General features: G+C 37.2%; 2 protein-coding genes across 5 annotated transcripts in view; both read right to left on the bottom strand.

Annotated features, from left to right (window-relative positions):
* LOC107668391 (mucin-4-like) overlaps positions 1-18,017 on the bottom strand; it is a 24,219-nt gene extending 6,202 nt beyond the window's left edge. For 2 of the 4 annotated variants that reach the window (XM_016460245.1, XM_016460248.1), the window contains exons 1-9: positions 17,737-18,017; positions 12,927-13,067; positions 8,276-8,347; positions 7,978-8,107; positions 7,162-7,297; positions 6,866-7,027; positions 6,553-6,621; positions 6,276-6,410; positions 3,962-5,465 (exon numbers count right to left, since the gene is read on the bottom strand). In XM_016460245.1, coding sequence (XP_016315731.1) covers positions 3,962-5,465; positions 6,276-6,410; positions 6,553-6,621; positions 6,866-7,027; positions 7,162-7,297; positions 7,978-8,107; positions 8,276-8,333 — 2,194 coding nt within the window. In that variant the 5' untranslated portion in view covers positions 8,334-8,347; positions 12,927-13,067; positions 17,737-18,017. The remainder of the gene's footprint in view (positions 1-3,961; positions 5,466-6,275; positions 6,411-6,552; positions 6,622-6,865; positions 7,028-7,161; positions 7,298-7,977; positions 8,108-8,275; positions 8,348-12,926; positions 13,068-17,736) is intronic. The other 2 variants (XM_016460247.1, XM_016460246.1) reach the window with 2 other exon arrangements.
* A 42-nt stretch (positions 18,018-18,059) lies between these two features.
* Positions 18,060-20,302, bottom strand: LOC107668392 (MIT domain-containing protein 1-like). Its single transcript, XM_016460249.1, has 7 exons — positions 19,831-20,302; positions 19,636-19,737; positions 19,199-19,335; positions 19,019-19,105; positions 18,774-18,886; positions 18,606-18,666; positions 18,060-18,471 (listed from the first exon to the last, which is right to left on the bottom strand). The coding sequence occupies exons 1-7, from the start codon at positions 19,973-19,975 to the stop codon at positions 18,376-18,378; spliced, it is 741 nt and encodes a 246-aa protein (XP_016315735.1). The 5' UTR covers positions 19,976-20,302; the 3' UTR covers positions 18,060-18,375.
* Between the last annotated feature and the right edge of the window lie 7,201 nt (positions 20,303-27,503).

The following is a 27,503-nucleotide window of genomic DNA, read 5'->3' as shown; positions in this document are numbered from 1 at the left end:
TGCACAACAAGTGATTTAGACATTTGCAACAGTTAGTTTTGTACACATACAGATTGGTTCTATACAGTCAATCCGTTTTGCAGTTCCTTAAACGGTTGTTTTCGCTTGCAAATCACTGTTCACAGGCTTGCAGTGCTTTTGACCGTCTTTTGACGAAAAAAACGTGCCAAAAGTGTAAGCGCGGAAAAATGGAAGTCAGAAGCATGCAGATCATATTTATTTTGCGTTAGCATGAAGCTGCAGTTTCACAATACATGAATTACACTTACGAGTAACAGTAAAATGCTGCAAATATTTTTTTTCTTGCGCTTGAAACACGATTTACACCTTTACAAAGCTTCTGTTGCGCATGCAAATTTAATTTACGCTTACAGTCTTATGTACACTTCCACAAATATTACCCTGCGTATGCAAATCTTTTTGACATCATTCTACCTTCATAGATTGCCCCCTAGTGGATGGCTAAAGATTTGTTAACTCATATTCATAAATTCTCAAGAGAACGTATCTGAATTAACTGATGCTCGCGCCCCCCTTGACAGATGCTGGCGACCCCCTGGCGCGCCCCACAGGTTGAAAACCCCTGCCCTAACCTACAAGAGACAACTCCAGCACGCTATGTTGAACTCAGCCTTACCTAATTTTTCGGACACTCATTCCGCATCAAAACCAATGCAAGTAACCTTTCTAGTAACTGTTAGATGCACTATAATTTTTAACCCCTTTGTTAACTAGGGTTGGGAATGTGTAAAGCTTGCCATTCTCTCTCTTTCTCTGTTACTAATTTTTACCTTTTTGTAATCCTACATATATGCTTAGTAGGGCTGTCAAAATGGCTGAAAAACTAAATTCAAATTTTGTGCTTAAATATGATCAAAATTCGAATTATATTCGAATTTAAAATGCATAATTTCAGTTAGGGTAAAGAAAAACTTTTGGCTTTTCTCCTGAGGCCACAAGAGGGCGCATCGAGCTATAACATGACTATCTGTGAAAAAAGTGCATAATGTTTATAAACCAATTATAATTAAGTTGCCTAAAAACCTATAAACAAAACAGCATCATGTATGCATTCATAGTTTAATATAAAAGGCCGAAAGCCAATCACACAGAGTACATTTTTCGTTTAAAAACACGAGTTGCAGTGGGATGGGGAAAAAAACCCGCCATTAAGTCTCGAGATATGTTTTTTCAAAGTTGAACTTGCATTAATTTACATTTTTCGTTTAAAAACACGAGTTGCAGTGGGATGGGGAAAAAAACCCGCCATTAAGTCTCGAGATATGTTTTTTCAAAGTTAAACTTGCATTAATTTTACATGGCTTTCTAAACATGCGGTTCTCTTGTGCGAGACGCGAGTGCAACGCTAGAAAATGCGCGAAATATGCGTTCTGTGTGAACGGTTTGGTTTCAGTTTTGACGTAAACAAGATCGTCTCCGCATTGATGTTCTCTTTTCCCGCAACATTTGTAATCAACAACGCAGCAGCGCCGCTTCTAGTGGCTTCAACTGGATAGGCTAACAAAAAAACATTCAAATGTAATGACACTTACATCGTCATCGCATCTCGTGCGCCACTGACAAGGCAGCCTCCTTAACGCACACCTAAAATTCGAAAAAATTAAAAAATCCCCAGGGGCAGTGTTGCCAACTAATTTTCAGGGGAAGTTGCTAAAGGAAGATTGATTTGTTGCTAAAAGTTGCTAAATGACGCGATGCCATTGCGCGGTGACGTCCTTGCGTAATCACGATGCAAAATTGTGTCACTGCATCAAATCTCAGCAAAAAAAAAAATTTTTAAATATGTTAATTTAGATGTGTTTATAAAATAATATAAATGCATAATATAATATTAAAATATAAATAACTAATTTTAAATACAACATTGAATTATTTAACACTCACATTTTTTAACAATTACAATTTAAGTTTATTTTTATTAGCTAGTAAACTAGTAAAACTACTCATTCTGAACGATTATAGATTTAAGCAGTGTATTAGTAGTTCGTATGCTACACTCTAAGAAAAGTCTGTAAAAATAGGGTAAAATCTATTAATATGAAGGAATTTTCCGTAAATATTATTCACACGTTTTTTTTACCTACATTTTAAATTACGCATTGCATTTTGTGATTTCGGGTTACAATGGATAACGGATAATGTCCTGGAAAATTACTACCTTTTTAATTTTTCTAGATATTTTTCTTACCGTGCACTAACTGATCAACAAACTCAAGTTATTGACAGTGTAAGATGATTTACGGTTAGCCGTGTCGGAAATCCAACCACGGATTGGCATGTTGTTATCTCAGAAACAGGCTCAGCCATCACATTGAATTGCATTAGACCAACTTGGGGGGCCGCATGTCCTAAAAGGTTGAAAACCCCGGACTTAGGGTGCTTTCACACTTGGTTCGATTGCTTGGTCCGAACCCGAGTTCGATTGCTCCACCCTCCCCCTGCCCCCGCTGGACTGTGTTCACATCATATTATTTGGGTCCGAACTGCGGTGTCATCAAGCCAGCAGCTGTTTATCCCGTTGCTTAGTTTGGTTTTGTTTCCAAAGCTTCAGTACATAACGGCACTTACGTCTGCCTTACGAATGTACTGCAAATGCTCTAAAGTACTCTGAAGGTGAACAGAAATGAGATATACAGCTCTCTGCTTGCAGCGCGTCAGTCACGCTCGTCAAGAAAGTGAGTGAAACACACACAAACACATTTTTATCAAATAATACATCATTAATAGTGGTTCACTTCCGTGATTTGGTACGATTGCATTCACATCAGCAGCGAACCGTACCGGAGTTCACTTGAACCGTACCCCAGACCACCCTTTTTAAGCGGACTCGGGTACAGCGTTCACATCATCCAAACGTACCGAACTCTGACGTCAATCGAACCGGGGTACGCACCAAAAGTGCTAGTGTGAAAGCACCCTTTAACATTTGATTTCCGTTACATGCTCTTGTGCTGTTTAGTATTAACCGTGAGAAAGCTATCCTTCTTGGCCAGGTTGAATAATCTTACTTTGAATTGATAAAAGATTGTAGCATACTATCAGTTTGGTGGACGAACCGATCAGTCGATTGTACAGTTAATTCTGCTACAGTTAATCGTAAATCTATATAAATATTAATAATTAATTATAAAAAGTTATGAGTAATTATTAATATTTCGCCCTTTGAGCTAATTTACTACACGTTCAAGTGTTTCAAGTGAGGGCGACAACGTACCCCATGCAGATTTCACGTGAATTCACATGCTTACAGTATAGAAAGCTGAATAGAAAAGACTGAATAGAAAGCTGCTTGGTTTGAAAGCAACTTCTGTGTGAGCTGTGTTTCATGCATCGCTATACTATTGATAATAGACAGTGAACCTTTTTTGGCACACAAAATGTTGCTAATGTGCATGCATCTTGTAAGTTGTTGTAGCACCATTTTTTGTTTAGTATTGTTATTTGTTATAGTACAATTTTTGGATTGTAACAGAGCGTTAAGGAACCGGAATACCTACATTCTTTATGATTCTGTAATAATCACATGTGATTACTTACTGTACTGCTCTGCTGATTGCTATTCTTTTTAAATTATTCTAAAATCAATTAATCATTAAATAAAGGTGATAAAGACTTTATTGGTTTAGTGATTTAGTAAAGTCCATTGTCTGTTCAATAAGACATGGTATAACTTAAACAGAGATCTATGAGCCCAATCTACCTTTTGTTTACTCAGTTGAGTAACCGCTATCAGTGTAATTACAGACGGGCACAGTTAAACATTTGGACAAAGCAGCTTTCTAAAAGGTTTGACTCAGACAAGCACACAGACCTTTTCCTGGTATGATCTGGATCGTCATCCTCATAGGATATGTAGCTGTTCACATTCGTCATAATTGCAACTAAATAGGCCAGAGGCTTAATCTTCATGCACCTTGGGAAACCACAAAACGAAACTCACCAGCCTGTCTGAGGACGCCAGCTCTCTCTTTGTCCCTACAGAAGCTCTTAGATGGTGAACCGAAGGAATGAACTGAAGTTGAGGATGCATCGGTTTGGAGAGGAGGGTCTTTGAGTTCAGCATGGACTCTTGTAGACTCCAAGCCAATGCACTGGTCTTCAGGTTCCACATAGCTGGTTGATTCAGATTGTAAGGCCGAAGGTGAAATCGGGGCACTGACTTCAACACTGTGGCATTTTACTTTGTCTTCTGATTGAGCTTTGTCCAAGCGAAATTTTAGTGAAAGAGAGGTAGTGCGAAGCTTCACTCCAAATGCATTTGTAGCCTCTCTCTCTTTTCCCACAGTCACGTCTTCCATCACATCCTCACGTGCCTCTTCTGCCACCTCCACCTCCTGTACTCCTTCTTCAGTAGCCTCTACCCCAATCTCCTGCTTCTCGTTGTCCTGACTCTCCTCCACATCCAAGGCCCGAGGGCGACTTTTTGGTAGATCTGTGAACTTTGTTGGCATCACTGGAGAAGTGTCCGTTTTGTCTTCCTTCTTTGAAGTTGGTGGCATGTTAGGACATGTGTCTTTTATCATTTTCTCAACTTGTGAACTTACTTGCCGCTCTATCTTGAAATGTAAAGGAGGTTTGACAGGAGATGGAGGCTCTTTTTTTAGTCCAGCTTGTCCAACCACTCCAGTGAAGCTTGCAGTCCTTGGCCGCTCTTGATTCTTATCCGAGGAGACACTGAAGTGGAATGATCCAGACACAGTTCTCTGGCGTTTTATGGATTCTGTTTGAGTGTGATCTTCATGACTAATAGCCAACGCTGTGCTAACTGGCTGAAGAGTCCCAGACTCTTTTTTTTGTTTTTCATCTGTGGAAGGTATATTTCTCCTCAAAGATGATGGTCTCAGATTTATTCCACAAATCACATTGGTTGGAGCAAAAGCAGAGGCTGGGCGATTTTCGAAATTTACTGCATTCTGAACACTGTATTTGTCCGTCTTGGTTTCTATTTGCACAGCATTAGATTTCTCATCCTTCACAGGACTCAATTCTGGTGTGGTAGTTACACTTGGTCTTACAGTTGGGCTTACAGTTGACGCAATGGTACTTTGGCTGTTCTTGAGTAGTTTGGAGATACTGGGCATCTCACTCACTTCTCCTTTTCCCTTTTTGTCAACTGGCACCACTGGGATTGGCAGTTTGGCAACTGGTGACACAGCTGGAGTCGTTTCCCGTAGGCTAGGGCTTGGAGGTGATGTGGACAGGATGTTTCTCTCAAGCTCAGGTTCAGCAGAAACCTTTCTACTATCTCCAGCAGTATGCAGAGACAATAAAGGTGACACTGGAACTGGACTATTGATTTGTGAAGTTGTAAGCCTCTCCCCCCGTAAGACCTGTGAGGAATACGAGCGAACGCGAGGTATCTCTTTTACGAGAGTTTCTTCCTCCGTAGTAGTCAGTGATTGGTCCAGATTGTTTAAACTCTCAGCTCGTGCTCTGCTTCCAGCCTACACAGGAAGTGCAATGTACAAATATAGAAAATCTATTAAATATGAACTGTTATATGGAAAAGAATATTTAAAAGTTCTGTTTTTCCAAAAGCAATAAAGTGCTTCAAGAAAAAGTCTTAAAACCCAGAAATGAGCATTTTTTAACTTCTGGACCTCAAATCGATGTTTTTTTTTTTGGCTAAATGCCTGAAATAAGGTCTAAGATTGACTATGAAGTATTGTCTATGAAGTTCATGATATTTTCACATTTTATTCTACAACATTAAAATACGCCAGTAACACCCCACTCATGTTTTTTTTTTTTTTTTTTAAGTATTTACGTGTCTTGAAAAATAAAGTTGCTAACAAGTGGCTAAATGGGACTACAGAGTTTGTTGAGAACATTAAACATCACGCCAAGCAGATAAACGTATCTACTATCTAGTCCACTTTTACAACATCGTTGTGTTTACTTTTCTAACTATTCTATTTCAAGCGTTACAACTTGTAGATTTTAAATAAAGACTGAAAGAGTTGTCAGAAGATTAAACGTGTTGACATTGAGGTTGTGCATAGTGTAGTTTGTTTATAGCCTAACTTTAGCTTTTTACTTCTGGCAGTTGTATTTAGGCTTTAAAATTCATAAAGGCTGATGAATTACACATTTTTGATGAACAAAACATGTAAGAATCACAAACTCTTGTTGGTCACAGACCTTATGTTCTACACTAATTCAAAAGCCAATGGAAAAAATCAGATTGGCTTTTTGGGGAACCAAGGTGATGCTAATGGATAATATGTTTAAAAGGGTCCATTAAAAAGGCTCACCGAAGTGGTCGCCCTCTTGTTCTTGGCACTGGCTCTTTGGTTCTTAGGTTTGAGGGACATACGGTGACGGGCAGCAGAGTTGTCCAGGAGGGAAGTGAACTGTGGGGGAGTGCTAAAATCCACTGAGCCAGAGGCCTGGAAGGAAAGGGGGGCATACATTTAAAAGGGACATTAGACAATATTTTAGACCAAATAAACCATTCAAATTTAAGCCATGAATCAGATGTATGAATGACAGGTATAATGTCAACACATCAGTGAAATGACAACAAGCTACCTGTTCTTCCTCCTCACTTCCTGTTCCAGCTAAGCTCAAGGTGCTATGGTTCTTTGGAGGGACAGAAAACTGAAAACATAATAACAATGAGGTTCACATCATATTTAAGCTGGGGTATCTCCAGCAGTAATGGAGACACAAAATGAGCCACGCAAACTCATGCAGATGTTTGATTAATGATAGTCTGAAAGGCCAAAGCTATGCAGAAAACATGCATTTATAACCAATACATACACATATTGGTGACAATAAACTAATATTCACTGTGTTGCAACAAAGATACTGGAATGCTGCTGTATTATAGTTGAAGCACCTTGTTCGATATGCTCATGTATAGTCCTTCACCGCGGGATACTTCAGAGGGGCTACGAGGAAGGCCATCATCTTCTGAACTTCCACCTAAGTCTTCACGCCGTTTAATGGGCAACAGAAGGGGGGGAGGACCTAAATTCAGCTTCTGCTGCTGGAGTTTCATCTGATCAACCGAAAAAATCATCTTAAAACTATTTGAAACATTTCCATCAATCACACTGATAAGTGTTTATAAAGTCAGATATTTTAGCTATAATAAGTGTTTAGTGTTTTGTGTGTGTGGTTTGTCATAGTCACCTGCAGAGCTCGAACTTTGCCATGAATGTTCTCTTGAGACAGAATTCTTACTGGTTCAGGGTCTGAATGACTGTGCTCTGCCTGAAAAATGCTGTCATGTGAAAATGCCCGGGACCCCAGCATGCCTTTGGAACAACTTTGAAGAAAAGATGTAAAAAGCAAAGAGGGGCATTTACTTTAAAAAAGAACATTTGTTATGGAAATAATATATAGTTTAAATTTATATTAAATGTGTTTAGCTGAATATGAGTGCTTTTTGGCCCACTAATTTAGATCTTAAGTACATTTTATTTGTACACATTTGTAATGGTGAAGTTTATTTCAAATATATTAAATTTGAATCTAATATTCTAATAACACACTTCAGTTATAATTATAAACAAGTACTTTAACATGTGCTTTAGTATGTTAGTCAACACATTAAAATAAGTCATTTAAGCATGTCAAAATAATATTAAAACAATAATTTAAAATATACCTTAAAGCAAAACATCTAATTGTATATTATTGCAAACTTAAGTACACTTTTCAAAAGTCTATTTAAGTGTGTTAATAAGCATGAAAGTTTACTCTCTTTAAGTACACTTAAGTGCCATTTTACTTAATTAAGATTATCTGCAAGTAGAGTTTTTTAAATATACTTTTAAGATTTGAAGTACACATTCAATGCAATGAAGCACATTACTTTTTCACAAGGGCTTCATTGATTTTTTTTTTAACTTTATGATCAAACTTTGTACATTTGTAATTTGTCCATGATAACATTTGAGTTTAGCTTTTCTTAAATCAAACCATGTTAACACTGTGAACACTTACTCTGAGTCTTCCACACTCCATGAGATGTCACTTTCAGACTGACTCTGCTTCATACCACCATCATCCTCTTTCCTCCTTATCTTCCCAAACAGGCGTGACTTAAAAGACTTTAACCTAGACTTCTTCCTTCCTAAACATCAAACATTTCATACCTTTAGATTGTGTATTTCATGTATTATAATTAACTGGCAGTGGATTAAAAGAGACAAATATCTAGCACAATAAATTACTGATTTTTTTCCTTTTTATAAACGTCCTTTCTGATGACAGCATTGAGACTTACTGAAAGATTTCTGACCTGTTAAGTAGTCACTGCCTTCTCCCTCTGGGTCTCCTGAAGCCTCCAGAACATTCATCTTCACCGGTACAGCTGTTAATGAGGACAGTTACACAGAAATCAGATGAGATAGAATGAGGAGTAAAAAAGAAATACAGGCGGGGTTTGGAAAACGTCAGTGGAATTATTAAAGGAACTAGTCTAGTTTAGTAAGACAATAGCAAATTATAGTTTACTAACTATTAACTGTTAATTGTTGTCTTTAAATTCACAATAGAGTAAGGTAGTTGTTCTACAAAGGAGAGCAGCAGACAAGTAATTTATTGAAATATTAGAGGAATGTCATAATTCTGGTGTGGCAACGTGCCTAAATTCTGTATCTGATAACAGAAGACTTTTATCAACCCAACAGAGACCAAAGGTTTCATCTGTAGTCACATTTTCCATGTGATCAGACACTTGTATTATCATCTACACTACTGACAATTGTGTGTTACATACTTAAAACGTTAAGAAATTAATACTTTAATTCAGCAAGGATGCATTGACTTGAGCAAAAGTAACAGTAAAGACATTTATAACGTTACAAAAGATTTCTTTTGAACATCGATTCATCAAAGAATCCTGAAATAAAATATATCTCAGTTTCCACACACACACACAAAAAAAAAGTAAGCCTGGAGTAATGGCTGCCATCACAGGAATTAAATACTTTTTAAAACATATTAAAATAGAAAAGATTTACTTGTAATTGTAATAATATTTCACAGCATTGCTGTTTTACTGTATTTTGGATCAAATAAATGCAGCCTTGAGCATAAGAAACTTCAAACACATTTAAAAAAAAAAATCCTAAAGACCCAGACTTTTCAATGGAAGTATATGTAAGTGAATACACATCAGCAGCATTTATCTTTCATTAAATCTGTAATGTGCTGTATGAATTACATAGGGCATATTAAAAGCAGACTGCTTTAAAGGCACAATATGTAATTTTCGCTGCTAGAGGGCGCGTATTCAAAATAAACAAAGAGACAAAGGCGTAGTTTGATGACGCCGTGACTGAGTGTGGAATCATGGGAGTTGTAGTCTTCATCCCCACAGCCGATTCAATCCGACGGGACTCGGGCAGAAATCATGTTCATGGATGAGCTAATGATTTATTAACGTAGTAGAATGAAGCAGGGTGAGGCTGAAAGCCGTTGAAGCGAAACGAGGCCACTGAACGAACGTGACACACGGCTCGAAAGCAGCGGAGCTTTTATTATGCCACAGTCGACCGCTTCCGCTCCTTCCAGTCGTGCGTATGTGGGAAAAAAAGCAGCACTGTTTTATCATACTAGATACATTTGAAAGTTATTTTATAATGTTACTCTGTGCGGTCGTCACCAGTCTATTAAAACGCACAACATATTAAAGCGTCTTTGGTGTTTCTACAAAACAAAACCGGAAATCGAGGGGGTTATGACGTCATTGACAGGCGACACAATGACACTATGGACACGGTCCGTGTCACTAGTTAAAATTGCTTATTTCTCTGGATTTAAACATTCTTCGAAACATTTGGGATAATGTAAGTACACAAGTCAGCAAAATATATAACACTGTTCTAGTGGTTTTTGGATATTTTAATTAAAAAATCGTACATATTGTGCCTTTAAGTCAGGGGTCAGTACCGTAGGCATGTGTGCTTCCATTGGCATTCAAGCTAGATTATTATTATAGTAGTACTCTCCTCATTTTCAAACTGAGTTTGTGACTTCCTCCAGGAACCAGTTGTCTTGTTCACATGGACTTCAAATGAAATATGTGAGACTGTATTCTTATTTTGAACAATGTGCGTCACACTTATTTCAACACTATGGGTGTCCATATCATTTATTATAACAACAAACCTTTCTTATCGCTGACCGTGCCTTGATAAGGCAGATATGCAACAGAAAAAAATACATGCAAAGTCCATCCAGTCCATACCTTTTTTGACAGTTGCTGCTCTAATGTGTTTGCTTGCCTAATTTACACAGAAGAACCTCCAATATGCAAACTATCCAACAGTATGCAAACTATTGTTAAACTAAATACAATATGTCTTCATGTTTGAGTACTCAAGACTGAATTCTTATGTATTCCTTTGGGGGAAAAAAACATTATGCAGACTATGCAGTGCATATAAGAAATGGATACATAATCAGCATGTAACAGCTTGTCAACGTGCCTTTTTCCTTAGTGTAAGCAGTCACTGCCATGTTAACAAAGCCGATACCTACAGTAGCATCAGACACAAATCACACAGAATATGAAGATTATCTTTGGGCTGGATGACACTGCATAGAAATCACTGTAAGATTTCACTCAGCACTAATCCTACAACTACAGATTTATCAGAAACTTCCGGCACAGCCCAACTAAAAAGGCCTGATATACTGCCATTACAAATACACACAGTGGCAGAAAAACAATGGATCAAAAACTAACCTTGTTTACTGTCATGCTAGGTGCTTATAAATGAGTGCATGACGACGAATAAATAATCCACAACAGTCTTTTAATAATAAATCCACAAGGAACACAGAAGAATCACTAGAACCAATGTGGCACAAACAATAACCGGCAAGGAACTGAACAGAGCAGGGACTATAAATACAAAAGCAAGCGAGGAACTAATGACTTAATTAATGGAACTCAGTTGAACAGAATGACATAATTAAGACAACTCAGGAAAACCAGGTCAAAGAAAAACTAAAACACACAGGAAGGTGAGGGCAGGGTTTCTGGAGGGGGACGTGGAGCAGGAGAGGGGCAGAACCAAAACAAGTCCAAATAAGTCCATGGGGAACGGAGGGTGAGAGGTGTCAGGGGGAGGCCAGGAGGAGAAGGAGCCAGATGTTGGTCCAGAGACCAGCCAGGATGAGAGGGCGGAGAGAGGGCTCCCTCCTTCGACTCCCCCAGGGTGGAGTCGACGGAGGGAGGAGCCATGGTGGAAACTTGACAGACGACACCCTGGGGACGAGCGATGGAGACGGAGCCGCTGGAGGTGGAGATCCAGGTGAAGCAGAGCAGACGGAGAGCCAGGGTAACACCCGAGGTCCGGAGGGCCAAGTCGGAGCTGACAGCTCATGCGAACGAGGCGGAGACAGGGACCCGGAAGACCTCGGTGGAGCCAGAGAGACTGAGGACAACGGTGGAGTCGGAGGGAAGGAGGAGCCAGATGGAGCTAGAGGGATAGAGGGACGAGGTGAAACCGGAGGAGTGGAATCCCATAGCGGAGGAAGGTCAACAACTGACCAAGGCAGTGCCGGATGGACGAGGGACCGCGGTGGACCCAGACAGCCTCTGGCTCCGGGGCGATGGTAGGCGTAGTCGCTTCTCCTCGTGCTGGCTCTTCAAATCGCGACGGGCTCTGGCAGATGCTTCATGCAGCTGGGTGATTGTTGGCTGGGCTCTGGGCTCTGTGGTGATTTCCTCCGCTGGGCCAATGGTAAAAGGCGATCCACAGTTCGCTAGCACCCACTCCACAAATGCGGCGAAGATCCTCAGAGGACCTTCCCCGAACAGCTTGGCCTAAGTAAAGGTGTTCAGTCCAACATAATAAAAAGTACACAGGCAGCTGTCCGGGTAGTGAGTCTTGTATGTCAGGTCTAAAAAGTCCCTCGTGTGATCCTCGAGAGAGCGATCCTCTTGCTCCAAGCAAAGGAGCTTGACAGCCGGGATATCCATCTCGCCGCAGATGAATCACTATGTTAGGCCGGTTGTTCTGTCACGGTTGGTGCTTATAAATGAACCCATGACGAAGAAGAAATAATTCACAGCAGTCATTTAATAATAAATCCACAAGGAACACAGAAGAATCACTAGAACCAACATAGCACAAAACGTAGACACAAACAACAACCGGCAAGGAACTGAACAAAGCAGGGAGTATAAATACAAAAGAAAGCAAGGAACTAATGACTTAATTAATGGAAGCCAGGTGAACAGAATGACATAATTAAGACAACTCAGGAAAACTAGGTCAAAGGAAAACTAACAAACACGTAACAGTTACATTCAATACCGTTAAAAAAATGCTCACCAAAATTGTAAATCAAAAAAAATGTAAAAAGTTTGATCAGGAATACAGTAAAACGGCAATATTGTGAAATATTATTAAATTTTCAAATAACTGTTTTCTAATTTAATATATATTTAAAATGCAATTTTTTCCTGTAATGGTAAATGGTATCATTACTCCAGTCTTTAGCGTCACATGATCCTTCAGAAATCATGCTGATTTGCTGGTCAAGAAACATTTCATATTATCAATGTTGAAACAGTTGTGCTGCTTTATTGTAGATGTTTTTGTAAAACAGTGACACATTTTTTCAGGATACTTTGATGAATAAAAAGTTCAAAATAATTATTAGCATTTATTTAATATAGAAATCTTTCGTAACATTATACAATGTCTTGACAATGTCACTTTTGCTCAATTTAATGCATCTTTGCTGAATACAAATATTTTATTTTAAAAGCAAAAATCTTTAAACATTAATACTAATGATTACTGATTGAATATTCATTTATTATATATAAATAATGAAATTGCTATGAATGATGATGTACTGTAATTACCCTGGAAAACAAAACATAAGTACTTCAAATAATATTAAGCAAGATAAATGACATCACTTACTTAGTCGGTAAAAATCCTTCTCTTTCCTCTTTTCTGTGTGATTTAGCTTCTGTTCTTCCGTTTAAAAGATGCACATGTCCTTACATCCTATGAACCACGGGAGCTCTGTCCCAATCACAAACATGCAGAGAGATGGATGAACTGGAAGACAGACCGGAGAAAGAGCAAAATCAGGAGAGGAACTGGTGAAAAAGAAAGCGAGGAAGAGGAAAAAGAAAAGGAAAAGCAGGCTCTGACAAAGAGCTGCATTGATGGATGGACACACTGACTGGCGAACTCTGTTACATTTTCAACTCATGCTTTTCCTGCATGCTTAAGCTCCTTACTAAACACTAAACAGCTTTTGGAGCACAGAGAGTGTGCTGCGGCTGGCCGGATGCAGAGCTGATGAAGGCATCAGTCTATGTAACATGCCACCCAGCACTCTATCAGCAAGAGCAAGTGTATGCTGATAGTAAGAGCATAAGGAAGCTATTTGATAAAAGATTTAAAATGAACAGAGCCAGTCAGGCCAACTGCAGGTAGCCAGAGCATCACATCTGATTTATATTCCTCTTGTGTTTGTAAATGATTTGTTAAAGAGACTATTGAAAATATCACTGTTAAGACAACCGAACAACTGTCATTTGCGTCATGTATTTGCATTGACACGTCAGAGTAGTTCAGTTTTGTATGCAAATCATGTAAATACCGTCATATTCCATTCAAAGGTCACTTAACCTAGATGAAAAAAATTCAGTTCTATTTTTGCATATATACCGTACACTACAATTCAAAAGTCTGAGGTCAGTATGATTTTTAGAAAGAAATTAATACTTTTATTCAGCAAAGGCACATTAAATTGTCCAAAAGTAACAGTAGAATTTTTTGAATACATGTTGTTCTTTTGAACTTTCTATTTATCACAAAATCCTGAGAAAAAAAAGGATTCCACAAAAATGATAAGCAGCAAATGATAAGCAACAATTTTTCAATTGTAAAATTATCTTACGATATTACTGTTTTACTGTGTTTCTGATCAAATAAATGCGGCATTGGGTGGCTTTTTTCAAAAACATTTTTTCTTTCCAAAAAAAGAAAAACAAAACAACTTTTCAACCCCAAACTTTTGAACGGCAGTATACATGTAACAAATGTTACAAATATAGGGCAAAATATTAATTGGAATTTGCCATATTACCAAGTGAGGGATGAATTTGACATCAACAATACGATACGAAAAGTATTTTCTTCTGTCTTTTAAAATATTACAAGTCTATTTATTTTATTGTCTTAACCACATGCGGTTAGTTACATTTTATTCATATTTGACCGTATCTGGGAAGACTAATCAGTTAAGAGCCACTTGTTAAACCACTCCATCAGCATCTGAATCAGACTCATGACCTACTTCTCTGTATTGCGTATGACAAAAAAATAAACGAGCAGAGTGCTAATCTGTGATGCTGAGATCATGAGAATGTTTAGATTTATACGGTTAGGTGATATGGTGGAGTTGAGCAGATGATGTGCTTCCTTTCCCTCTGTGCAGACAAACGACAGGAGCTTTCAACTCCCTCCTGTCCTGTGTGTTACTATAAGTAACTGTGAAAGTAGGCTACAGCCTATTTGAAATGTTTAAAAGGTGAGATAAAGAAATGACAGACAAGGCTGTCAAAAGAAAGTATACTGGGTCCATTGTAGACATACACCTATAAATTTACGTCTCCTTCATTGACTTTTTAACCCTATGTTACTCTCTCATTAAACTACCCATTATCTCTGAGGATGGAACGTTTTGTATCTGGCGATCAGCAAAGCACAGGGCAGCTTTGCCCCAGATACAGGCATAAATCTGTGTCAGGATCTAGAGTTGGCCACAAATCCCTCTCCTTTTCTCCTACTGGACAAAAGTCAGCTCGACATCTGGGTGAATTTCAGCCAGCCTACATTATGCGTCCGGCCTTCAATATAATTCATCTGTCAATTTACATTTTCATATTCAGACATGCATATTGAAGGGAAGCAAAAGTAATCTGCACATATGTCTCTTTTAATGTAAACCCGCTTTTTCCATGGAACATTTTACTACTGCTATAGTGACACTTTCCTCCAATTATTGCTGGACAAGAAAATATATTGACATTGTATGCTGAATTGTTTCAGATATTTATGGCCTGCTTGCATTCATGTCATAATCTGATTTGATTTATATATTTTCCTTTAAATTTCCTCTTAATCAGCAATGTAGTCTGTGGCAAAAATATTCTACACTTATGTTATATACACATTTTATCAATCTTCATAGTTGAAGCACATTGCACACAGCTTAGCGAATGTGTTTCAATGTATCTGTACAAGTACAGTGTAACAGTAATATTTAGACTAATGTTTTTGTTATGGTAATTTGTTTGTTTTTGTCATGATAATTCATAAGCAATAGGGGAATGTTAGTTGTTATAAGGGCTGTAGGTTTTGAGTGATACCGAAACACATATATGCTTGTTTCCTCTAGCAGTGGTTTTGTATGTTGGATTCAAACACCTAGATCTCTTAAATTAATATAATTTTTGTGAACTCAAGTGTATGAATGAATTTATTAATACTTTGAAATATTCTGAATTGTTATTTCATTGTTATTGCTGAACAATATTTTGAATTGTTTTTATTTCTGTCATTTTCTGTTTTTAAGTTGTTTTATTAATTTTGTTGTTTTTATATATATTTTTTTTCTCAAATATGCCTACATAGTTTTTATCAAATTTATTTCAGTTTTATTTTTAGTACATCAAGTTGAACTAAATGAAAATGAAAAATGTTGCCTTAGCTGTATAAATAAAATACAGTAAGTTTATGTTTTTTATACTTTATTTTATTTCAAGTTTTTATTTTTATTTACTTTTTATTTAGTTTTAGTTAAGCTTAGTTTGCCTGATCAGTCCTACAATTAAAATGACTAAATAAGCATGTTTTGGGTAAGTATTGTGACACAATAAAACCACACTAGCATACATTCAGTTAAGATTAGATTTTAGGGATTTTTTCATAAATGTTAGGTCAGGACAAACTGCCATGTATTTTCAATTTAGTAATTTTTATACAATTTATTAATTATACAAATATTTTGTAGTTTTGCTAGTCAAATTATTGGTTTTATATTTTTGTTAAGTTACATTTATGCTACTTTTTAAGTTTTTTTTTTGCTGAATTTCATAATTGTTTATTACCCCATATGCATGATACAATACTCATTCATGTTCTCACACATTATCAATGTGCATTAAATAAACCGTGTCTTTTGTTCTGTAAAATTATGACTTTATATGTCTACAAAAACTCAATGAAAAATATCAACTGCAGTAAAGTGAGACTGCTGTTCTCCCATATCATTTAAAGTATTAACCAGTCATTCACACATACAGCATGTGGTCAGATAGTCAAATCATCATCACCATCGTAACAGTGAATCTTACAAAACCTCTGTTGAATGTTTATGGTTATATATTTCACTTCAAAATCATAGGAAATTAAATTTTAGCACTGTTAAGACCAGTGTTGGGGGTAACTCATTACAAGTAATGCAAGTTACGTAATCAGATTACTTTTTTCAAGTAACTAGTAAAGTAACGCATTACTTTTTTAATTTACAAGAAAATATCTGAGTTACTTTTTCAAAAAAGTAATTCCAGTTACTTTGTTTTCCCATTTATTGACTGACAGCTCTCCTGTCCCCATATTGGGAGAAATCGGAAGTACAGAGGAGTTGTGTGCGCTGTGTGAACATGATGTTACTGTAGTTCTAGACTAAATGTGAATGTGCATTAATCCATCCCACTCACAAAAAAGTGATTTAGTATTCATCAAAATGAATTAAAACAGAGAAAAGTAACGCAAAAGTAATATAACGCATTACTTTCCATACAAAGTAACTAAGTAACGTAATTAGTTACTTTTTTTAGGGAGTAATGCAATATTGTAATGCATTACTTTTAAAAGTAACTTTCCCCAACACTGGTTAAGACTAGTAGCATTGTGTCAGAGTTTTATGGAAATCAAGCACAACACTTACCCAAGAAAAAGTAAATAAAATTCTCTAAGTTGCTAAAAATGCAACGTAAAATTATTTAAAAACAATAAAACAAACAAAAACTAATTTGTATTACAGAGGAATCATGCTGAATTCTCATGAAAATAGTGTCACAATTCAAAAACATCTTAATGTCCGGGATATGTTTCATTAGATTCACCATCCTGACCATCATCACTCCAGTCTGTTCCCTTGAGAGAAGAATATTGTTATTTAGAGACAACGCTCTATATTTTAATGAACCGAGATGAGGAGCACATATCGAGATTAAGGGCGATTATAGATTTAATCTCCTCCTGCAGGGAATTCGTGCGTGTTTCATTGTAAAAAAATGGTTTCTAATATAACAGGCAAAAGCAGCAACTCAGACAAACATGTCCAAGCAAACAAATACGACAACAACACCGACTGCTTTTTATTTACAGTTATTCAAATCAACATCACCAGTCAACAACAGCTCTTGTCCTTCCACCAACAGCAAGCCTTTTATAGTATGAATGTCCCAAATCCATTGGCCCATATAAATATGACTTTATATAAAGAGATATTCAAAAACGCATTATGTGGGTTATCGTTTAATCAGTACGTCACAATATGCGCATATTTCGGAGTTTTAATTTAGAAAACAAAACAAAAACTTACCGTAACCACTATAACAATAACTTAAATCAAAATTAACACGACAACTGACATTGTGACTGTCCTAAAACTTAATATAAATATAATGTAGTCGCGTATACTCACATTCTGAGGTAAATCATTGAGAAAGTGCAGGTGAGGTGATCTCTGGCATTCACTTGCTCTTTAACTGAGCCTGTGGAGCAAAACACCGTCCTATCAAGCCATAAGTGACGCTGAACACAAGGTGTAATATAAACGCAAATCATTCGCTTTTGCATGATGAGTGGAGGTTCACTCGCTGACCACGGGATGGCGCTGCTGAGGCACAGAATATATATTTTATTGATATCAGCATTGTCAGTAAAAACACGCCTTTACAAAACGTTTTTTTATAAAGAGCGCTTACTACTACTTACAGACTACTACCTTATTTACAAATGCACTTCGGTTTTTATTTTAATTACAGAAGCAAACATATAATAAATACATATCAGTATCAATCACCTTATCATATAGCCTACTAGTGCTCCAACTGTTTGAAAACAGCAGAATAGAAGTAATGGTGTAGAGAAGACCTCTGAATATTCCTTTGTAATTCATATCAGAACATTTTAAAACGGGCAATAAAATCAGTTCTTTTGCATTATTTAAAAGTTGTACATGGGATCAAAAGGCACATTTCCAGTTGCCCGGGTTGGTATGTGAGGATTGCATTTGAAATGATGTCCCATAGATATGCCAGACTGTGCTTTTGAAGTAAGATTATGTCGTCTTAGTGTGTTTTGCATGAAACACGTCCACAGTAGTCTCATGACACTCTCTAAAATCGTAATCACAGTATCCTACAGAGAAGCGGCCCTTAAAAAGAGAGAAAAAAAGTCTTATACGTCCATTATGCAAACATGCACAAATAGTAGTTTTTGTTGTTGTTTTAATAAATGCTTAATAAACATGAATGTGCAAACATGATAACTGTTTCATTTAGGTGGTACCTTGGGTTTTTTGAAATAATCGAGTCCCCTGCCAATCTTAATAATCCAACCATTATTAAACCTGAGAAAACAAAATTATATAGATTATAGACACAGAACAAAGTTGTAACATTAACGCCCAGTGTGTTTGCTGTAATATACAGTAAATGAGAATGATTTGAGATGTACCTGATCTCCCTGTCATGAATAGTAGATGAGTACTGAATGTCCAGACAGACATTTTGACTCCGTAGCGACTGCTTTATTTCTGCCAGGGCACTGGTTTGCTGAGCAGAGCTGTCCTGGAAAACCACAAGATTAAGGTCAACTTTAATGGAAGCCTCTGATGAACAAAATGACAAACATTATACATAGTTTTCTGTGTGCTAGTCAATGCAAATCTAAAACGGTTTGTGGAAGTTGGAAAATCTTACCTCATCCTGCGATGTCAGAAGGTGAATCGTCTTTACTTTACACTGGCATTTCAGCAGCATTTCACAGAAACGAAGGAAATTATACAACTGGCAAAACAAAACATTTGTAATGTGTCATTCTGAGATACATTACTGCTCTTTTCTATACTGTACATTCAGGAGCATCACTGTAGTCTCTACCTGATGGACATGCCGTACATAAGGGTCTTCCACCCAGACTTCAGTCAGTCCGTCTCTAATGTAGGGTTTGAAGAGGGATTCATAGCTGAAACCAGTGGAACTAGCTGCTATCTTTATCTGCTCATGGTATTTACCCTCTGACAGATGAGACAACAATGAGAAAACTGAGCCAATGCGAAGAGTAAAAGTTGTTTAAGCCATGGGTTTTCAATCTTGTAGATGCCGCGGACCCCCAAATATGATCAACCCTAAAATTTATTAGGCAGCTGCACATTATCATTATATAATAGTTATTTATTTTAATCACATTATATATATCATAAAAAAAAAGGCTTTTCTCCAAACTCTTCCACAGTCCTTTGTAGGTTCCTGGAGCACAGTTTGAAAACCCCTGGTTTAAAGATCTTTTCTTTTTCTTTTTTTGCTGAACCGACTACCTTCTTTCAGTTTGTTCACATGGTCTTTGATCTGTTCTGCTCGGTCCATGTAGCCCTTGATTTTCTCTCTGTAGTGGCCCTTCTTTGAATCATCTTTTACAGCTAGAAAAACAGTGATCTTATTTATTAAGAATACCATCCCAGTCCATCAGCAAAAGAAGACGTTTGCCATTTCCACACTGTTTTTAATCATACCTTTCAGTACATCCAACAGGAGCTGGATCCCTTCCTGGTAGCACACCAGGGCCTCCTGAAAGCGTGAGCTGTGGTCGAGCTCCACGGCTCTCTTTAAGACAGAGATTGCGGAGCTCTCCATGCCCGGGAGGAAATCCTGAGCCATATCGACTTTCTGTGACAGAAGCAGCAGACTACAACCCGACTGACACAGATTCTTGCATGTGCAATGTTATTGTGTATTAACAGGAAGTTTTGTACTTGTTAAAGCTCTTTCAAAAACGGGGGAAATAATAATTATGAGAAGCGCACCACTGCCAACACCACAATTTAAGAAAAGAAAACCTTGAAAACCTTCAAATTTGGAGGGCTTTCGTGATGCGAAGTTACACTGAATCAATGGAAGCACATTTATTTGTTTAAATTTAATTCAGCAGTAGCGTGTCAAATGTCTTCGAAGGCGAATACAACTTTTTAAATCAGACGCTACTGTATGCTTCCGGTAGGAACTAAAGCGTGAATACATCCGTTTCTATTATGTTGAAGGACCAACTCTCGTTTCCGCTGGTCAATAAAAGTTTATAAATTAAAAGTCAATAAAGTGGTTCTGCCAAGTACGTTATGAATCATAACATTGCATCATTCAATAATTTATCTACAAATACATTTTAATAGATACAATTGTAGATAACAATTTATCTGCATAAACTATATTATATATTAAAATTACATTATTAAATGCATTAATTTGTTCATTTTTCCCAATATGTACTTGATGTAGGCCTATTTAAATTTAAACAACACTCATATCATGTTATCATTATTATAAGTTTATTTAAGCACAGCATATATGCCACATATTTGCACACATTGCTGTGGCCTATATTAACTTTTTTTACGTCAATGTAGCAAAAAACAAATACTCTAATAAAATGTTTGAATGATTCCTATAACAGCGTGTTTTGTGTGAAAAACATTCCCTGTAATTTCCAGACATTATCATTTTGAATTGACATTACAATAATCAACAGTAAAACATAGAAATGTGGACTGAGGGGCTAAAAGGGTTAAGAAATGTTTCGGTGAGAAATTGATGTGCTAAAAGTTGGTATAAAGGGATGTTTTGGAAACTGCAAACTGATTTTGAGCTCATCCACTGTGAATTCTCACTACAGTCAGAAAATCGAATGGTGTTGACAGCTCGTGGTGTTATCAAAATTGCATTCCAAACTGCATTTCATAGCCAACATATGGTTGTGACACACAAAATCCTAGCCCAATTATGTACAAACTTAACACTCACAGAGCTTGTGGGACTTTATTGAACACAGGGCAGGTGAAATATTTAGGATAATGGCAGACTTTGCTTTAGTTTTTATGATTTCATGAATATCACAGTGTTTACAAAATGTATAATAAAATAGCTATATTTTTAATTAACCATATTTGGACACAGATCAAGGTGAATATCAAGGTGAAAATGTGGCTATTTCAGCTAAACTTTTTAGAAAAACTAACAGCAGTGTCATCTCTTCATAGACTGTGACTTGATTTGCATATTACCCAACACAACCGTTTTTTTTTTTCCAGTGATGCCATAGAAGAAACCAATTTTTTTTTGTGTGAAGAATTTTAATAATCTAAAGAACCTTTTTACACTATAAAGAACCTTTTGTGCAGTGGAAAGATTCCATGGAATTTAAAGGTTCTACACAAATGCCAATAAATAACCTTTATTTTTAAGAGTTAAAGTTTTAGAAAAGTCAAAATATTGAATTAAAAACATATTTTTGTGTACTTATTTTGCTCTTCTCCTGTTACTCATTGAGTCCTGTTTTCATGAACGTTTTCCCTCTCATCACTGCTCTGTCTTTTTATCTCCTGCTTGTTCATAAAGGGTCAACGATGACCACAAACAACATCAGAACATGAGAATGAAAAGCTGGCTGGGCCGCTCCAACAATTTTAACAGCTGAGCAAGCCCGTTTTATTCACTGTTATGTGGGTGTAGTAGGGGGTGTTCTTTTAATGTCACGGTTTAAGACTTGGGTGGAGCCGTATTTAGTGAGGAAGCATTTTATAGCTTAAATGGCTGAGAAGATTGAGTGAGAGCAAAGGACAGATGTGGTCAGGGCAGCTGTGGTGTGGAAACCTAGCTGCTGTCTGACCAGCACCACAGTAACAGCATACTTCCCATTCTTCCTCCAAACCTCAGAGCAGCCACACCATTTCCTCTCGCCAACTGCCCAGATCTTCCTCCTGCTTTGGCATGAATGGAGGTTGGAAGAGTTGTTCAGTCAGTCTGTGTACAGTTGTAACTATGGAATGTAATTCATTACCATGTCTTTGTGGTGGATTTTTATTTTCCGTTATATAACATCTTTGGTAAAGGCTACGTGGTCATGATAACGTAGCATATATGTAATGCCGTTGCTATAAGAAGGAAACTGTGTCCAAAATAGCATGTTTTCTGGAAACTAAAAACAGACTGGCCTGATCAGGATGAAGTTATGATAGATGTTTATTAGAAGTTAATTTTGAGTCTCTGAATATAAACTTAATATTGTTAACTAAATATTGTAGACATTCTGGGCGAAAGAAAAAAGGTTTTAAATAAATAAATAAATACATACATTTTTGCTTGATGGCATATTGAAGTAATGGTGCCATGGAACGAAAGTTCAGTACTTGAGTCATGCGTTGATTCAGGATTCGACGTCAGACTGATTCAGATCGGTAACTCGAGTTGAATGTTTTGATTAAAAGAACCGACCCACGAGAATCATTTGTTCGTGAATCGGACTATCGGTTTGTTTGTTAGCGTGCAGGTTCAAGAAACAATGCCCTGTTCAGTGACTCATGACTCAAGTACTGAACAAGCGTTTGGTAAGTCATGTAAGAAATATGCAGGCCTATTAAAAATGGAATTTGCCCATCGATATTGCTCATTCAATTTGAGAATTTGTTATTAGACTATGAATATTTCTGACGTAGCATGATCGCACCATAATGTTCACACAACTTGGTGACCAACTTGTTTCCACTTTGCATTCCACAGGGGTGTTTTTAGCCTTTAATCAGTACTAGGACATGCCCCCCATCAAAAACATATCCAATATTTTTCCAGGGAACGTTCTCAGAACTTTGTCTAACGTTCTGGCAAGGTTCTGAATAAACATTCTTCCAGTAACGTTAACAGAACGTTCATTCAAAGTCACCTTGTCTTTATTACATTCTCAAAACATTAGCACAATATGTTATTTATACATCGTTTATATAACTTTTTTCTGAAACATTTTAGTTGAACGTTCATCTAAGATGGTTTAGAGAACATTCAAAAGTAACATTCCCATGTTTGCAAGATAATAAAATGGGACGTTCCCCTTAAAGGGGTCCTATTATGCGTTTTCACTTTTTCAACTTTAGTAAGTCTGTAATGTTGCTGTTAATGTGTTTTTCGAACAACCTAGTATGAGAGCCTGTTCTAGTACACCCCCAAAACAAAATCAAGACTTTGTAAAAGAGCATAATAGGACCCCTTTAATGTTGCCTTTACAGTCACATGACCAAGAAAAAAAAATTAACAAAAAAAAAACCTTGTTTAGAATTATTTGTTCAGATAACATTCAAAAATAACATTTTCATAACTTAATGGGAACGTTAGCAAAATGTTCTTTGAATATTTTTGTGAGCTGAGAGTTGATACTCTCTTTTTGGCACAATTATGGATATAAAGTTGATATAAATATAAATGTATACATTAGAGTATAAAGCCGTTTTTATACAAATTTGCATTAGGAAACACATGCAAATATAGTCATCATTCACACACCATTCACCACCAATTCACACACACATTTTTATTTGCTGCTCATTGCAAAACTACTCATGAAGAACAGAGGGCAGCATTACACAACACATATAGGCTTTGAGTTTGAAGTGCAGCTCATTGTCCAGTAGCACATCTGTGTACTTCACCCATATGAGTTCCTCTGCCTTGTGTTTTTTTCTGGCAGCAGTTGCCAGGCCAACAGCAGCCATGGTGCGGAAATGATAGTGGACAGTGGTCAGAATGGTAGTAGCGGTCAGACTTGTTTAGAGAAATGTCTATCCCCTTCCTATTTCTTTTTCTTCCAACCACTAAGTTTGTGTTCTGCTAAAAGCATGAACGTTAGGCTGGCTACGTCTGCTACAGGGGTGTTATGGACTGTCTTGTTCATTCAGCATATTCTCCAGGAAAAGATAAACCAACACCAGTGTAACCAGAGTTGTTTATTCATCGAAGCTTTATTCAATGACACATTGCAAACATCGAAAAGTCCAATAACATATCGAGAAAGTAATTAATAAATTTTTGTCGATTAATATTATTAAAAATTGTGAAATGCATAATGTTGCCCATGCCTTTCGTTAACCATGCCATGTCACCTGTGATTAAAAATATATATCTGTAAGCACTGAGTGCTAGAGAAGACAAAGTATAAGACCAGGACAGAGAGAGAAAGGGAGAGAGATGTGTGAATGAGCCGTAGAGTCCGAGCGCCAGGGTGACGCAGGCGGCTGCAAGAGAGGGCTTATAAAATGTGAATCATCTTGCACCCTGTTTTTAGCCAAACCATGAAAATGCTGGAATGAAAGGGCACTTAATTTAGACTCCTCTTTTTTAACTTTCCTGTGGCTGGCAATTCATGCATGGCAGCAAGCAGACCGGATTTTGGGAGAGAAGGCAATGGGAACAGTTCGGCCAGGGGGGCAGCACCTTACCCAGCACTCAACTCTAGAGCCTATTAGTGTGCCCACGAAGCTGCCATCTTCAATTTACTGTCACAGAAGAGGTGAGGACAGGAGAGAAGAGAAGTGGAGATGGCATGCTTGCTGACAAGTATCTGTTGAAACAGAAAACATAGTGTGGACACAGTGTTGCTGTGCATTTGCGCACATGACTGAACTAATGTTCAGTAAAGAGTGTGAACTGAAATGAACTTCTATGCTAGTGATTTTTTATGCATCAGATGAACATTTCCCTGGTTCACAAAGGCCTGTACACTTAAATCAACATTATTCAACATTTGTGGGCTGTCGATTCAGCAAACGGTGAAAAACATATTTCAGTGCGAAAAAAGGCATCTTATTCACTAAGTGCTTGCGTTCCAATTTAACCAAAGCTAACTAGTACTGCACTGTAAGTAGTTAAAGGGATAGTTCACCCAAAAATGAAAATTCTGTCATCATTTACTCACCCTCATGTCGTTCGAAACCTGTATGAGTTGCTTTCTTATGTTGAACACGAAAGAAGATATTTTGAAGATTGCTGGTAATCAAACAGCTGGTGGTTGCCATTGACTTCCATAGTATTTTTTTTCCTACTATGGAAGTCAATGGCAACCACCGACTGTCGGTGCCGACAAGTTCTTGTATCCAAAAGTTTAATTACTCCTGCATTAAAACAGAACAGTTACAATTGCTTACAATTCATTCTTATTCAATCCACATCTTAGGTTATTTTCTGTGACGAGTGATAGATGTACAGAGACTGCAGTGTTTAAAGGAGTCAGGGTTTGGCTAGTTAGTATGGCCCCGTTTGCCCCTGCTGGTCATAATTACATACTCTGGTACCTAAAAACCAAATACTCTCCATTGACAGTCATTCAGAATTAGCTGTGTATTATGTCTAAATCATTTTTAAGCAAAACATAAATTACAGATAGTTTATTCTATTATATCAAATTAGTGGTTCTCAACCATTGTGACTCCATGGTCCCCCATTGGATAAATATTTATTATTTTTCTCACACAATTCTTATTTATGCACAATTTCTTCCTGATAAAATATTTTAGAGCTTGGCATATCTAGAATTTTTTTTATTTATTTCCATAGCTTTTCCAGGTCTAGAAATATCATTACTCTAAACCGCAGTTTTCCAAGATCATGGGAATCCTTCACTGAAAATGTAAAACTTTTTTAGCTTTTTTTTTTCAGTCCCTGCCCCCAGGTTGTGAACCACTGTATTAGACATTTCACCATTGCTCGATTCTCTTTTGAAGGCTCTTAAAATTAAGAAATGGTCCCTGTCTGCCGCCTTTGACATCACAGCTCAGGATAGTCACTATAGTGAAGGGTTTGGGATTAGCCAGTTGGTATTGTCATGATGTAATTTTCCTGTGGCTCCAGAGTGAGTCACAAAACATTTATGGCTTGAGTGGCTCAAAAACATACTTTTGCGGGGTCCTGTGCCAGCTAAGCAACTGTCACGGAGAAGAAAGGGAATGCCAACAGATACTGTAGCTTTCTCCAGGTATTATAGATCTCCTTGGTACTGTATGTACAGAGAAAGGTCTCTCCAGTCAGATTTTTGATCCTCCATTGCATCGTTTTTTGTATAGTGGTAGTACACACACATGCATCTAGCACTGAGTGCTTCCTTTATTTCATTCACTTCTCTTCTTTCCAAGGGTAAGCTTGTTGACAAATTAAGACGTGTCATTTCAATTTAAGGCATGCTGCACAACTGCAGCGATCTTTCCTTGTGCACACAGTAACCCACATATGCATACTCTCAGTGTATAATAAGCACTGTAACAGTGTGGTTTGCATTTCCCCATGTGCAATCGTGGAGATGCCACATGAAAAGGTCTTGGCATTAAAGGACAAGTCTTGGTTGGGAGGGATTCTGTCATGCAACAAGAGTGTGTTTTTCACTTTTTTCCCTTCATTTTGGAGAAATTCATCCACCCCATTAGACAGGGAAACCGCACATGAGTCCTTCTTAAATGGCCCTCGCTACCAGATTGCAAAAGAGAAGAGTATGGTGTTTTGGATTGTCCGACACTTTCATTAAGGCTTAATTAAACATGACACATCTTTCTAATTATAGGAGAAGCATCTGTCTACATGTGTGTATATGTGTGTTCACCGGCTTGTAATCAGTGATTTAAGCCAAATGAATGATAAATGTCATGTAAAGGAATAGTTTGCACACACACACACAAAAAACGATAATTGTATCATGTCCTTCGAAAACTATGACTTTTTTTCTGTGCAACACAAGAGGAGGTAGAAGGTCCAAGCTGCTCTTATAAAGTGAAGGTGACCACAATTGTAAAAAAATAAAGTTTAGGGGGTTTTCACAGAAATGACATAGAAGAACAATTTTGAACCTTTTGGTGATCATTTCTTAAAATAACCATTTTTCTCTTAGTGTGAAGAACCTTTTAATAATCTGAAGACCCTTTTTCACTATAAAGAAACTTTTGTGCAATGGAAAGTTTCCGTGGATGTTAAAGGTTCTTCATGGAACCATAGATGCCAATAAAGAACCTTTCATTTTAAGAGTAAAGGCAAGATGTTTGGTGAATAATGACTAATAATGAATAATGTTAACACAAAGCTGCATATTATATGACTTCAGACGTCCCAAGTTATAAGGACTATTATGGTGCTTTAATGGACCTTAGTAATATTCGGCTTTACAGTGGCCAATTCTTTGAAGGGATAGTTCACCCAAAAATGAAACATTCATCATTTACTCTCCCTCATGTCATTCCAAACCTGTATGACTTTAGTTCTTCTGTGGAACATAAAAGAAGATATTTTGAAGAATGTTGGTAACTAAATCGTTTTGGTTACCAATGATTTCCATATGGACAAAAAAACAAATGTCTCAAAATAGCTTCTGTTGTGTTCGACATAAGAA

This window comes from Sinocyclocheilus anshuiensis, unplaced genomic scaffold (assembly GCF_001515605.1).
Source record: "Sinocyclocheilus anshuiensis isolate Anshui unplaced genomic scaffold, SAMN03320099.WGS_v1.1 scaffold1237, whole genome shotgun sequence".
Classification (NCBI taxonomy): Eukaryota; Metazoa; Chordata; class Actinopteri; order Cypriniformes; family Cyprinidae; genus Sinocyclocheilus; species Sinocyclocheilus anshuiensis.
The sequence above is the reverse complement of the archived record's forward strand: the minus strand, read 5'-3'. Positions and strand labels throughout refer to the sequence as shown.